The 14,094-nt window shown below is 56.7% G+C and overlaps 1 protein-coding gene and 1 non-coding gene across 2 annotated transcripts; one reads left to right on the top strand and one right to left on the bottom strand.

The window, feature by feature from the left end:
- Positions 1-3,034: 3,034 nt before the first annotated feature.
- Positions 3,035-3,128, bottom strand: TRNAI-UAU. Its single transcript has 2 exons — positions 3,091-3,128; positions 3,035-3,070 (listed from the first exon to the last, which is right to left on the bottom strand). It is a non-coding gene; the product is annotated as a tRNA-Ile (tRNA).
- Positions 3,129-3,467: 339 nt separating this feature from the next.
- Positions 3,468-14,094, top strand: PLEKHG2 (pleckstrin homology and RhoGEF domain containing G2). The gene is made up of 20 exons (XM_036275995.1): positions 3,468-4,315; positions 4,968-5,097; positions 5,914-6,185; positions 6,264-6,364; positions 7,459-7,525; positions 7,645-7,691; positions 7,892-8,042; positions 8,382-8,519; positions 8,678-8,878; positions 9,521-9,613; positions 9,702-9,788; positions 10,132-10,165; positions 10,257-10,358; positions 10,489-10,536; positions 10,616-10,654; positions 10,818-10,834; positions 10,978-11,154; positions 11,261-12,185; positions 12,268-12,983; positions 13,086-14,094. The coding sequence occupies exons 2-20, from the start codon at positions 4,989-4,991 to the stop codon at positions 13,926-13,928; spliced, it is 4,167 nt and encodes a 1,388-aa protein (XP_036131888.1). The 5' UTR covers positions 3,468-4,315; positions 4,968-4,988; the 3' UTR covers positions 13,929-14,094.

Raw genomic sequence — 14,094 nt, forward strand, 5'->3', positions numbered from 1 at the left:
TCTTTCTCGACAAAGGTCAGTCTTTGCCTTAACTGAGCCTGTCCAAGGACTTTTCCCACCTAAGATAACATACCTGTGGAATGCTAGAGTAATCCCCTCAGGGCACAAGCTCCCACCAGCACACAGGACCACAGAACCCCTCATTGTCATTCTCCTGCATATCATCTCTCTGTGCTGTCAACTTAACTGTTAACTATCCCGTACCTACCAATGTAAAAGAAGTATTTGTCTCTTTACTTGTTATCCAGTCTCACAGATTTCTCTGCTTTGCTTTCTTCCCGAGGTCCCAATCTATCACCAAGGGATTTCATGTAACCCCTTCACCCCTCCTCCTTTGATTGTAACTGTATAAGATAAGATGCAAATCTGCCGATTCTCTGGAGCATTTTCTCAGTCCCTCGAGATTTTCCTTCCCAGCAACTGTCATCAGTTTGGCTCAAGTAAACTCAAAAACTTCTTACAAGTTTGGACGTCTTATGTCGACACATTTTGGAATCTCGGAGTGAGTCTCTCCGCCACTTAGAATTCTAGGCCCTGGTGTCTCAGCCCCGGTACGAATGGCCGAGTTGTAGCTTCGGGCTTTCGGGCACCCTAGGGCCCCGAGAGAACCGCATCTCGGCCTGCCGGGAGCAGAGAAGTTTGGGCTGTTGGTATCGCTCCCTTTCCGCGCCAGTGAAGCGCGAGCCCGGGGTGCACGGGTCTCGGGCGCGTGGGGGCGGGGCCTGGGGCAGCGGCGTCCTCGGACCATACAAGGCAACAGGCGGCAGGACCCACCCTGGGGCCGGGAGCCCGGAAGACGCCTCGCGTCAGTACCCGCGCCCCACCCCCCTTCCGCCGGGGCCTCCTCCCCCTCGACCCCCCTTCCTTCTTTCCCCACCCTTTTTCCTCTCCCCTCCCCCCCACTTCCCTCTGCTCACCCTTCCCACCCTCACCCCTCCTCTCCTCCCTCTCAGTTCCTCCTCTCTTTACCCGCCTACTCCACCTCTCCCCTCCCCTTGTCTTTCCTCCCCCTCTCCAACTCTCCCCTAGTAACCCTCTCCTCTTCCCCTTTTTAATCTTTTCCTTCCAGCACCCCCAGCCCCTTGTCTCTTACCCCCACTTTTCTCCCAGTTCCCCTCCTCTTCTCCGCCCCCCACCCTCTCCCCTTTCTCTCGATCCCTGCCCTCACTCCTTGTTTTTCCCTCCCTTGCCCACCCCTCTGCTCCCTCTGCCCTCCTCCAACTCATTCCCCCCGGGGTAGTGTCCTCCCTCCCCTCCTCCCCTCGAGTTCCTCCCCTGCCCACCTCACGCCTCCATGGCCTCTCACCCGTCCTTGGCCCTCTCCCCTTGCCCCCTTGCCTGTGGGCAGGCTCTGACCTTTGATCCCCTCTTCCTGGAAACTTTTGTGGGAAAGGGCCCTCTCTGGTCCCCATACATAAAAAAAAGAGGGTTGTCCTGGCCTGGCCGGTGTGGCTCGGTTGAGTGTCATCCCACGCACTGCACCGTACAGGAGGCAACTGTTTCTTTTTCACATTGATGATTCTCTTTCTCCCTCTCTAAAAACAAACACACACACACACACATTTTTAAAAAGAGGGTTGGAGAAGATAGAAACCCAGAGACTTAAAGACATTGGGGAGGCAGAGGGAAAGAGCAAGGTTTGCAGACATTTACAGACACTGAAAGAACAAGAAACAAACATCTCGGTTTTGTTCCTCACCTTCTCAAAAAAAAAAAAAAAAAAAAAAAAAGGGCACCAGCTACCAGTGCCAAACACTTGGGCGTCCCCTTGACTCCTCTTTAAAACCCACACCCCAGTCCAACAGCAATCCTCTTTGATTCATCTAAATCTACAATCCACCCTCCTGCGTCCTCCTCTGGCCCTCACCCTGGTTGTATCCAGCATTATCTCCCATCTGAACCATCACAGCAGCCCCTCCCTAGTTTCCTGGCTCAGACCTCTGCCCTCAGTTTCTCCCCACTGCCCCCACTAGACAAACAAAGGGAACCTGTCATGACACTTGAGTAAGATCACATAAAAGCCAAAGTCCTACATTCTTAACCAGTTTATATGGACTGATTCTCTCTTTGGTCAATGTTGCTATAGCCACACTGGCTTCTCAGCTGCTCCACCAATAAATACATCTGACATACTTCAGCCACAGGGCCTTTGTGCTGGCTGTGCCCTCTGCTTGGAATCCCCCTAGTATCCCTATTGGTCACTCCTCTCCTTCAGGCCTCTGTTCAAACGTCTCCTCAGTGAGAGGTTCCTGACTATTATTGTAACCCACACCCCACTTCCCATTCCGCCATCCTTCTTACCTTGTTCTACTTTTTCTATGACATTTATGACCACCAAACGTACGAAATGTACTTAGTTCCTGTGTTTATAGGAATCTGCCTTCCCCATTAGAATGTCAAGTCCTTAGCGACAGGGACTTTGTCTTTTCACTGCAGTATCATTCATGCCTAAACCGTAAATAGTAGTTGATCACATAGTGGATGGATGTTAGGTATTTGTTGGGGGGAAAAAATCGATTCGGAACTGGGGAGGGAAAAAAAGAGTTAAAACTCCAAGACATACAAGAAAAAATATTTGTAACTATGTGAGGTGACTAATGTTAACTAAACTTACCATGATAATTGTTTCACATTTTATACATAAATCATTATGCTAGACCTTGGACCAATACAGTACAATGTTATACAGTAACTATATCTCAATGAAACGGGGGGGAAAAAAATCAAGACGGAGAAAGAGGCCGTGCCATATACACGGTTTACGGAGGACCCACAGCCTGACACATCTGCTCAAGTCTTAAACTGAGATTTGCTGATCCAAAGAAATGTGCAGGCATCTAAAAGGCGATACCACCCTCTAGCGGCCAAGATTAAAACGGCACCTCCCCACGATACAGAACATTCCTTAACCGACGGTCACCAGAGTCCCTGGAGTCTTTCCAGCCCCGAAATCGCAATAGTCATTCCTCTAAGTGATGTCGATTTATAAAATGTTTAAGTTTATAAAAGCTGATGAGAAGGGAAAAATCAAAATTGCTCCAGGTGAGGATCGAACTCACAACCTCGGCATCGCTCCGCTTCGCACTGTCGTATAAGTACCGCGCGCTAACCGATTGCGCCACTGGAGCTCCGGCCGCACCCCTTCGCTGTGGGGTCCTTCAGTTGTTCTGAGCCACGTGATCTTCCCGGACAGTTCCGTTTTGTATTGTATATGCAAATTAAAATTTTGGGGTTGACCAATAGGAGAAAGTGCGTGACCGGCTCCGGATTCTCACGCCTCGAAGGCCCTTGCTGAAAAAGGGAAAAGTCCGCGAGGAGTTTGGAATGTGGGAGTGTAGCCTGCCCCGGACTCGCCTTCTCATGAATATTCAGAACCCAAATAGGAGGGGTTTTAACCCTTAGCTGGCTGGACGGCCGGAAGGCGACCCCTCCCCCCCGCGGGCGGGAACAGGATGTGAGCCCAGGCGGCTGGGGGGAGGGGAAGTCTCAGGCGACCGTCTCTCGTCCCACAGCTGGGACTAGACTCTCCCGCTGCAGAAGTGGTGCTGCCACCGCCGCTGCTTTAGACCTGTGCCACCCATCCTGGAGCCTGAGGGGTCCGGAGTCGCGGGCTCAGGCGTTCGGAGTCTCTGCACCGCGTCCTTAGAGACCCCGAAGCACAGGCTTCCGCGTGCAGGCTAGAGGACCCCAGATACTCAGGTGCCCAGCGCCTCCTCCTGGAGCCAGGAGTCCAGGACATCAGCCCCGCGCGACCCTGGAGGGCAAGCTTCTTGCACCCCGGGTTGAAGAATTTAGGGTCCCAAACCGGAGATTCCGTCCCAGGGTTCCCAGAAATCCGAACCCAAGACTCCCGTGGTTGGACGAATTTGAGTTTTGGACTGCTAGCGCCCCAACCAGTTTGTTTTGGGCAGAAGCGCCCACTACTTCAGGGGGACCCAGGAATTTGGGACTCGCCTGCACTGCCACCTGGAAGTGGTTTAATTCCTGCTCCTAGAGTTAGGGGAACTCGGGAATCCAAGCCACTCACTGCCCTATCCAGAAGTCTCAGGAATGTGGGTCCCCAGTAGCCCCATCTGAGACTCAAGTGTCAGGCTCCCAGCATCCTCCATTTACAGGACCAAGAAATTCGGACCGCTGCACCCCGTTTTCCAAAAGACCTCGGATTCTGGTTCCCGGAGCCTGAGAGCCCGAAGTTCACACCCTTGACTTGCTGAGAGACCCGGGACCCAGGAGTGCGCTCTGCGTCTCCCCCGGGACCATGCCAGGGGTCCAATAGGAGCTGGGCTGCCTCGGTTCGGGCCGGAGACTCCCCGAGGTGAGGGAGAAGGCGAGAGGCCCGGACAGACTGGGGGAGGGGGCGGCGCCGCTGCCGCTAAACAATGAGGGGGCGTGCCGGCGGGGGACGAGCGGAGGCCTGGCGGGAGTTGGGGGCTGGCGGGGTGTGGGAAGGCGCTGGGCACAGAGAGTGGATCGTGGAGGGACTGGCTGGAGGGGGGGGTCGAGGGCTCAGGGCCAGCGCCCCAGCTCGCAGCTCTCGGTGGGGGAGGGATCTGTCTGCAGGACCCTGGCATCCGGTCCCCCAGCCTCCTCCGCCCTCCCCTGGGACCCCGCGGCCTCCCGCCCACGGCTTTTCCCAGCCCTGCCCCTCACCCTCGGCTCCAGCCAGAGCCCAACCGTTCCCAGGATCCCTGAGCCTCCAGCCGCAAGCAGACCAGACTCCTAGCTTCAGCGACTCTTTTGCTATCTTCACTCTTCTTTGTCTCTGCCTTTCCATCTTTTTCTCTATGTTCTCTCTCCTTCTCCCCCACTCTCTATCACTTTGCCTCTGTCTGCCCCTTGAGTTACTACTCCCAGAAGCCCCTCCCTGGATTTAGACCACACTCCTAATTCTCAGCCCCCAATCTGTGAGTGTGGGCGTCAGGGAGGCCTATGGGGTCCTGATATCCAAGAAGGGGGTCTTTCTGCAGAAGCCGCTGAGCCACTCAGCCATGCCAGAGGGAGCCCGTGGACTGAGCCTGTCCAAACCCAGCTCGCCCGTTGGCCCCCACCACAGAAGTGAAGTGTGTGACTGTGCAGCTGTGTGTGAGACTCCGACAGGTGAGCTTGCAAGGGAGGGGTGGAACCTTCTGGTCATTCATCCCTTTATTCAAGACACCTTGAAGGCCTCTGTAGCTGGCCCAACGCTGGGCAATGCTGGCAACACAGGGTGACCAGGACAGCCTCAGCCCTGCCTGCACAGAGCTCCAAGTGTGGGGGAGGTGGACCCATCCCTAGACAGTGACAGTCCAGAGTGGGTATCCCAGGGCAGAGTGGTCACAGCTGGGATGGGGAAAGCCCAGGGGGCTGTGGGAACCTAGTCTGGGAGGTCGGGGGAGGAAGTTCCCGGAGGAGGGAACATCTAAACAGAATAGAAGGATTAGGAGAAACGAGTTGGGAAAGGTAAGGAAGAGTATTCCATACAGAGGGAACAGTGTATGCAAAGGCCTAGGGGTAAGAGTACGCTGTTTATTTAAGTAACTGAAAGAAGCTGAGTGTGACTGGAGTCTGGAGTATAAGATGTGGTGTGGAATGCTCTCTAATGGCCACCTTGCACAGCGTTCTTTAGACCTGAGGAGTTTGGACTTTGGATTTTATTCTGAGGGCATGAAGGAATTATACTCATGGGAGTGACAGGGCCAGATGGACAAATTAATAAAGATATCCCAGGCTGATGCATGGAGGTGAATAAGAGAAGTGGAAGCCAGAAGCCCAGAGAGGACCCTGATGGGAGAGGACTGGACCGGACCAAGGCAGCACTGTTGGAAGAGGAGAGGGAGCCTCAGGAAAGACATTGACTAAGTGTGTGTGAGTGTGGGGGCTGAGAGCACTCACTCAGCTGGGAAGTCCCCCTGACCTCCTGTTCCACAACCCCAGCAGCCTCCACAACCCCTGCTATGGCCTCCCCTCGAGGTTCTGGGAGCTCCACATCCCTGAGCACAGTGGGCTCTGAGGGGGACCTGGCCCCAGGGCCCACCCCTGCCTGCTCAGCCTCCAGGCCAGAGCCCCTTCCAGGGCCCCCCATCCGCCTGCATCTGTCGCCTGTGGGGACCCCTGGTTTGGTGAAACCCTCGAGGCTGGAGCGTGTGGCCCGTGAGATTGTGGAGACAGAGCGGGCCTATGTCCGGGACCTCCGCAGCATTGTGGAGGTGAGGCAGGAGGGCACCTGGGGGCATTGGGGACCCAGGCCAGCCCCTATACTTCAGTAACCCCAGTCATCCCCACAGGACTACCTGGGCCCCCTGCTGGAAGGCGGGGTCTTGGGGCTGAGCACAGAGCAGGTGGGCACACTGTTTGCAAACATCGAGGACATCTACGAGTTCAGCAGGTCAGGGGGCACTGGCTGGTGGGCTGGGAGATGGGGGCTAGGTGTTGAGACATTGATTGGGAGGGAGGACCCAGACTGGTGGAGGAGTGAGGGGATGGAGCCTGAGGATCTGGATGGGGTCCAAGTCTAAACAAGGGGACAGGTCCAGGCACTGGGATGGGTCTTAGCACTGTGTCAGACTTGGGAGCACGATGCATCCAAGGCTCAGGTGGGGCCTGGAGATACGACAGTGTGAGCATTTGTGTTCTGGTAACTCCTTAGTCCGGGACAAATCAGGATGGTTGGTCCCCAGCGAGTAGGACGCTGGACTCCAAGAATCAGGAGATCATAAGGGTGTTTGTTTGTTTGTTTTTTATCCTCACCCGAGGACATTTTTGCATTTATCTTCAGATAGAGCAGGAGGGAGAGAGGGAAGAAGAGAGAGAGAAACATTGATGTGAGAGAGACACATCAAATGGTTGCCACCCACACGACCCAACCAGGCCGGGGACAAACGGCAACGGAGATACGTGCCCTTACGGGAACCGAACCCGGGACTCTCTGGTCTGTAGGCTGACGCTCTAACTGCTGAGCCAAACTGGCCAGGGGCAAGTTATTCCTTTTTTTAAATTATTATTTTTTAATTGATTTGAGAGAGAGAACGAGAGATACCGATTTGTTATTCCACTTATTATGCATTCATGGGTTGTTTCTTGTATATGCCTCGACCAGGGATCAAACCTGACGCTCTAACCAGCTGAACTATTTGGCCAGGGCCGAGATCGTAAGATTATTGCAGGAATCTGAGAGTCATGACAAGATCTCGTGATCACAATGACATCTTGAGATCATCACAGCTCTGAAAATTAGGACACTGATCTTCCTAGGTCATGACATGAGACACCCAGGCTCAGGCCAGCTATGACAAGATTTCAGGCTGAGGAATGTGACTCAGCCCAAGGAAGTCTGGGCAGGTTTTGATGTTCCATGTAGGGATCAGAGGACTCTTCCTCTGGATGTGACATCCCCTAGACAGATCCTGGCAACCACCTGGAGCCCTCCCCTGGCGGGCACTGTGGGGCTGGGCGGTCCCTCACTCTCTCCTCTCCCCACAGCGAGCTCCTGGAGGACCTGGAGGGCAGCAGCGGTGCAGGGGGCATTGCAGAGTGCTTCGTGCAGAGGGTGAGTGGGGGGTGGGGCAGGACTCAATCCGGGTTGGTGCCTGGGTAAGTGAGGAGCAAGCCTGTGCTAGGGGGGTCATGGGAAGTCTGAGGTCTTGCTGACTCCCCTGTCACCCGCAGAGCGAGGATTTTGACATCTACACATTGTACTGCATGAACTACCCGAGGTGAGGGGCCCAGGTTGTGCCCACCATCTGTTGTGACAGCCAGCCTCCCTCCGCTTGACCCATCCAGCTCCAACCCCTGCCAGACTGTGATAATAACTGAACTCTCCCTAACCTGTCCCTGACCCCTGCCAGCCCCTGACCCCTGCCAGCCCTGCCTACCAGAGCTGCCCGCCCCCCTCTGACCTGTGCTGTGCCCCCAGCTCTCTAGCCCTGCTCCGGGAGCTGTCACTGTCTCCGCCAGCAGCCCTGTGGCTGCAGGAGCGCCAGGCCCAGCTCCACCACTCGCTGCCCCTGCAGAGCTTCCTGTTGAAACCTGTTCAGCGCATCCTCAAGTACCATTTGCTGCTGCAGGTTCGCTGTGGCCCTTGGGGTCTGCTTGGGAAGGGCCAGGTCCTGCCCATGAACCACCCAGTGGTGCTTCTGGAGGGTGAACCCAGGACAAGCCGGGCAAGGCCTGGGGAGGCATTCAGTCCCTACACACTGGGCCAGTGCTGGGGCTAGGGTCTCGTTGGCAGTGGGGACTGGCATCAGCTGATTCCATTTTCTGTCTCTTCTTGTTTGTGTCTCTCCATCTCTGGGTCTCTATCTCTGCTCCTACCTTTATATCTCTCTCTCTCTCTCTGTCATTATCATTCTTTCTTTTTCTCTGTTTTTATTCCCTTCCCTGGGTGCCCGGCGGCTGCCCGGCAGGAGCTAGGCAAGCACTGGGTGGAGGGCCCAGGCACCGAAGGCCGCGAGATGGTGGAGGAGGCCATCGTGTCCATGACAGCGGTGGCCTGGTACATCAATGACATGAAGCGCAAGCAGGAACATGCTGCACGCCTCCAGGTGACTCCAGGGTGTGCTGGATGAGGGGAGTGGACTTAAGGGCCTTTGGGGGGATGGTCAGTGCTTCAGAAGTGATCTCGGAGGGCGGGCTGGGACAGCAAGGCCCGGTTGTTAATGCCCTATGTGCCTCCCACCCGTGTGTTTCTGTGTCCGGGCAGGAAGTACAGCGGCGGCTGGGCGGCTGGACGGGCCCGGAGCTCAGTGCTTTCGGGGAGCTGGTGCTAGAAGGCTCATTCCGAGGTGGCGGAGGGGGCGGGCCCCGACTTCGAGGGGGTGAGCGGCTGCTCTTTCTATTTTCACGGATGCTGCTCGTGGCCAAACGCAGGGGACCGGAATACACCTACAAGGGTCACATCTTTGTGAGTTCTGGGGTGGGGGAAGGGCGGAAATGTTACCTGCAGGCTATATTCTATGTACCTATACCTGTCTACCTAAAGGGGTGGCCGGAGGCAGGGTCTGCAAGGAGGACAACCTGGCTTGAAAGGGCCATATTTTCTTGAGTCTGAGGATGGGCCAGGGTGTAATAAGGAGAGGGAGGCCAGCAGAATGCAGGGGGGAGGACTTGGATTTGCCCACCAGGCAAGTGTCTTCATGGGGGAAGCACCTCTTGATCCAGATGCAGGCAGGGAGGGAGAGCAGAGCCCAGCCTGGTGGAGAGGGTCAACCGGGGGGGGGGGCTAGGGGACCCCCATACAACCATACAGGGCACATCTTTCTAGGAACTTTAACACAGCTCCTCATGTTGTATGTGGGCGTATCTGCAGGTAGGCGGACCCGCCTGGAGACGATAGAGGAGCGGTGTCTCCGTTCCTAAGACCCTCGGAAATAGGTGTTTTCCGATGGGCTTAGGCGACCCCTGTGAAAGGGTGGTTCAACCCCCAAAGGGGTTGGGACCCACAGGTTGAGAACTGCTGTTCTAGGGGGTAGGGACTCAAATGCAAGGGGCACGTCGCTGAGTCCAACGGCTCTGAGCCTGCTGCCCTCTCTGCTCCCCTATCCAGTGCTGCAACCTGAGTGTGAGCGAGAGTCCTCGTGACCCTCTAGGGTTCAAGGTGTCCGATCTGACCATTCCCAAGCACAGGCACCTGCTCCAGGTGAGCGGAGTGGGGCCGGGTGGACAGGGTTCCCGCAAGCCCCTAGCCCGCACACCTGACTTCCCGTTCTGTCCCCACCTACCCCCAGGCCAAGAACCAAGAGGAGAAGAGGCTCTGGATTCACTGTCTCCAGCGCCTCTTCTTTGAGAACCACCCTGCCTCTATCCCAGCCAAGGTACAGCTCCTGCCAGAGCTGGGGGCCGTCGGAGCGGTGAAGACTCCCACCCCCGCCTATAGTTCTGGAAGACCACGAGCGCAGGGGACTCTTAGAACACGATGGTTAAGTTGCAGAGTAGGCCGCCTGGGTTTGAATCCCAGCTACACCGTGTTCCTGCTTTGTGACTTGGGGCAACCTCTCTGATCTCAGTTTCCTCACCAGGAGTAGTAGCACTGACCTCACAGGGTTGTGAGGATGAATTGTCATCAGTCGTGCAATGCACCTGTCGCGTAGCAGCACCATTACTGGGGCTGGGGTGCTCAGAGACTGGCTCATCACCCTCATCCTTGTGTCTTTTCAGGCAAAACAAGTTCTTCTTGAAAACAGCCTGCACTGTGAGTTGGGGCCTTGGGTTGGGAGGTGTGGAGGTAGAGGAGTTAACTTCCAAGGAAAAGTAGGTTATTAGCCCCAGGTCTCTCACCACAGGTGCTCCTAAAAGTAAGCCTATCCCAGAGCCTGCAACACCCCTACTTGGGTCTCCCCAACCTCGAGATGCTAGAAGTTTCACTCCTGGACAAAGGAACACAGGTAAAGGAGATGGAACCTGGAGTCCCGCCCTCTACTTCTCCCCCAGGACTCAGGAATTGGCCCCCAGCCCCTCCTCCCAGAAGCCTGGGGCTGGGTTCATAATGAGGTTCTGATCTGCCCCCCCCCACAGCTCCATCTCCAGGCCCCTGCGCTATCCGTCGTGGCCGCAGACAGTCTGGTGAGTTCCCTCCACAGAAAGGTCAACTAAGAATCAGGGTGGGAGCTGGGCCCCTGACATTAGTGTGTCCTCCCCCCAGAGCCAGTGAAGAACCTTTATGTCACATTTCCACAGAATGGTAGGTGACTGCCCAGCCTAGCCAGGTCTAGCCTTGTCTGTCTGTCTCTCCCCATGGGATGCCCAGTGTCCCCGGGGGAGGGGTGATGGGGGGCAGCTCATCAACTATAAGGAGTAATATTTATTCCTATGTCTCACTCTTTCTCTCATTTCTTCATTCCCAGCTAAGCCTAGACTCAAGGTAAGAATTCTTTTGGGGTGGGGTCTGGTGACCCAGACTCTGGGGTCTGATGGAAGAGGGAGCAGCGAGTTGAATTCCTTCATCTGAGGGAAGAAGGGGCTGGTGGCCCTGGTGCTTGCCCTCCATCCTTCCCTTCCTCATAGCATACTGGCAGTGAGGGGGAGCTCTACCCTCCCTTAGAGCCTCAGCCACCAGGTCCAGCTTCTGGACCCCCCGAGGACTTGGAGGACACTGAACCCCCAATGCTGGACCCCTCTGGGACCTCAATCACTGAAGAAATCCTGGAACTACTGAATCAAAGAGGCCTCCAGGATGCGGGGGTGAGCTGGGCGTCCCCTTGCGGCATCCTTGGGGCTGTTCGCTCGGGCAGGCACAGGCCAGGGGCCGGGGCGGGCCAGCGCACCCTGATGTTTGGTCTCTTCCCAGTGCCCACTACAGGCACCGCCCCACGACATTCCCAAGTTCCCAGGAGACTCCCAGATGCCATGTGAAGGTGAAAGCGTCACATTCCCCGCCCTGCCCAGCCGGGACTCTTCAGAAGAGGAGGAGGAAGAGCTGGAAATGGACGACCGGGGCCCTTCCCCACTCCACGTGCTAGAGGGACTTGAAAGTTCCAGTGCCGCTGAAGTTCCCGACATTCCTAGCCTTACCAAAAACCCTGCCGTGCCCAGCCTCCCTGAAATTTCCAGCCTTTCTGAAATTCCCCCCATTCCCCACCTTCCCAGTCTCTCCGACATTTCCAGTGTTTTTGAAATGCCCTGCCTTCCAGTCATACCGACTGTCCCCAGCATGCCTGGTCTTCCCAGCCCTGCCGCCCTCCCCCGGGACTCCTGGCTGCCGGGCCCTCTGCAGGAGCCAGACGAGGCTCTAGCCACCAGGAGGGACCTGCTCTCGGCTGGCAGTTCTGGAGAACTGGGAGAGCCCACCTCAGGTGGCAGGGCCAGGAAAGAGGAAGAGGAGGAAGGGGTATCATTTCCAGATTTCCAGCCCCAGGACGGCATCCGGAATCCTGGATTTCAGGATGAGCTGGGATTCCGCTCTTGCTCAGAAATCCGGAGCGCCTGGCAGGCTCTAGAGCAGGGCCAGTTGGCCCGGCCGGGTTTCCCAGAACCGCTGCTGATTCTGGAAGATTCAGACCTGGGTGGAGGGAGTGGGAGTGGGAAGGCTCGAGCTCCCAGCGTGGAGCGGGCTGCGTCCCGAGTGCGAGAGTTGGCCCGGCTTTACAGCGAGCGGATCCAGCAGATGCAGCGGGCTGAGACGCGGGCGTCGGCCAATGCGCCCCGCCGCCGGCCACGGGCACTGGCCCAACCGCAGCTGTCTCCCTGCCTGCTCCATGAGCAGGCCGAGCCAGGTGAGGTCCAGGTATGTGGTTGGCAGAGGTGGCCCATGCTGCGGTGCCAGTCCTGATTCAATCCTCCTTTCTTCGGACACAGGGCCCCTGCCTGCCTTTGGACACGTGTTGGTATGTGAGCTGGCCTTCCCACTGACTTTGGCCCAGGAATCTGTCCCCCTGGGCCCCGCTGCCCAGGTTCAAGCTGCTGCACCCCTGTCTAAGCAGGGAGGCTGCCTGGGTGGCCAGGGTGTAGATGTTTCCAGTTTGTCTGAACAAGACCATCGGGGCACCCAGATTCCAGCTGCTACCCCTCTTCCTGAGCAAGTCCTCTGCAACATCCAGATTCCAGCCACCGAACCTTTTCCCAAGCAGGAAGGCCCCCCACGTGTGCAGGTTCCAGCTATTCCAGCTCCACCTGATCAAGAAGGTCACCTGGAAACACACGTTCCTGTTACCACTTCTTTGCCTGAGCATGGAAGCCACAGGGATATACAGCTTCCAGCTGCCATCTTTTCCCTTCAGCAAGAATGCCAGACAGACAGCCAAGTTCCAGCCACCCCAGCTTTGCCGAAGCAGGGAAGCTCTCACGTCACAGTTTTAGCCACCACTGTTACTCCCAAGCAAGAAGGCCACCTTGACTGCCAGAGCCCAGCCAACACCCCATTAACTAAGCAGGGAGGTTCCAGGGAGGTTCGGTCCCCAGCCACTGGCTGCATCCAAGCCGTTGACCCTTTGCTTCTGCTTGGAAGCTGCCTGGACCATCAGATCCCAGCCAACACCCCACTGCCCTTGGAACCTGACCTCCCAGACATTCAGGTTCCGGATACCTCACCTTTGCCTGCACATGGGGGCCACCTAGACCGTCAGATCCCAGCCAGTGCTCCATTGTCTTTGCTCCAGGACCTCCCAGACATTCAGGTTCGGGATACCTCACCTTTGCCTGCACATGGGGGCCACCTAGACCATCAGATCCCAGCCAGTGCTCCATTGTCTTTGCCCCAGGACCTCCCAGACATTCAGGCTCCAGCTGCCACCGTTTTGTCCCAGCCCCAAGGCCTCATGGACACACGGGTCCAAGCACTCCCACCTTTGCCCAAGCAGGGAAGCCTCCTAGACATCCAGGGTCCCACTGCTGTACCTTTGCTCCAGGAGCAAAGCCTCACAGACCTCCAGGTCCTCGAACCTACACCTTTGGTGGAGCAGAAGAGCCTCACAGACATCCATGTTCCAGCTGCCATCCCTCTGCCTGAGCAAGGAGGCTTGTGGGACATTCAGGGCCTGTCCCCCACCCCAGTTCAGACCACTGTGGTTTTGTCCAGACCAGGTGGCCACTCGGTTTCTCCTATCGCCAGGTCAGAGTCTTCAGACTTGACTCCACCCCACAGTCCCCCACCCCCAACCCGTCAGCTCCTGGGCCCCAATGCAGCTGCTCTCTCAAGATACCTGGCAGCCTCATACATCAGCCAGAGCCTAGCTCGGCGGCAAGGGCCTGGACGAGAGGCCTCCCAAGCTTCCCGGGGTCCCTGGTCCTCCTCTGCCCCCACATCACGGGCACCTTCACCACCACCCCAGCCCCAGCTGCCTGCGACTAGAAGGCTCAGCTATGCCACCACAGTCAACATCCATGTTGGGGGTGGCGGGCGGCTACGGCCAGCCAAGGCCCAGGTCAGGTTGAACCACCCTGCTCTGTTGGCCTCCACCCAGGAATCGGTGGGCCTTCGCAGAGTCCAGGGGGCTCCTGATGCCCCTTTCCACATGTGAGCCAGGATATCGGGCTTCTTGAAAAGCAAGGACTTCAGCCAAATGCCACAGACTCTCAGAACTTCACCCGGAAGTCCAGACACTGAACACAAGTCTAAAATTGCTGCAGCTTTTCCAACTCGGGGTCTGCTTTGGCGAGTGGTCCTTGTTACTTACCTTAACTCAA

Source organism: Molossus molossus, unplaced genomic scaffold, assembly GCF_014108415.1.
Source record: "Molossus molossus isolate mMolMol1 unplaced genomic scaffold, mMolMol1.p scaffold_m16_p_21, whole genome shotgun sequence".
NCBI classification, from domain to species: Eukaryota; Metazoa; Chordata; class Mammalia; order Chiroptera; family Molossidae; genus Molossus; species Molossus molossus.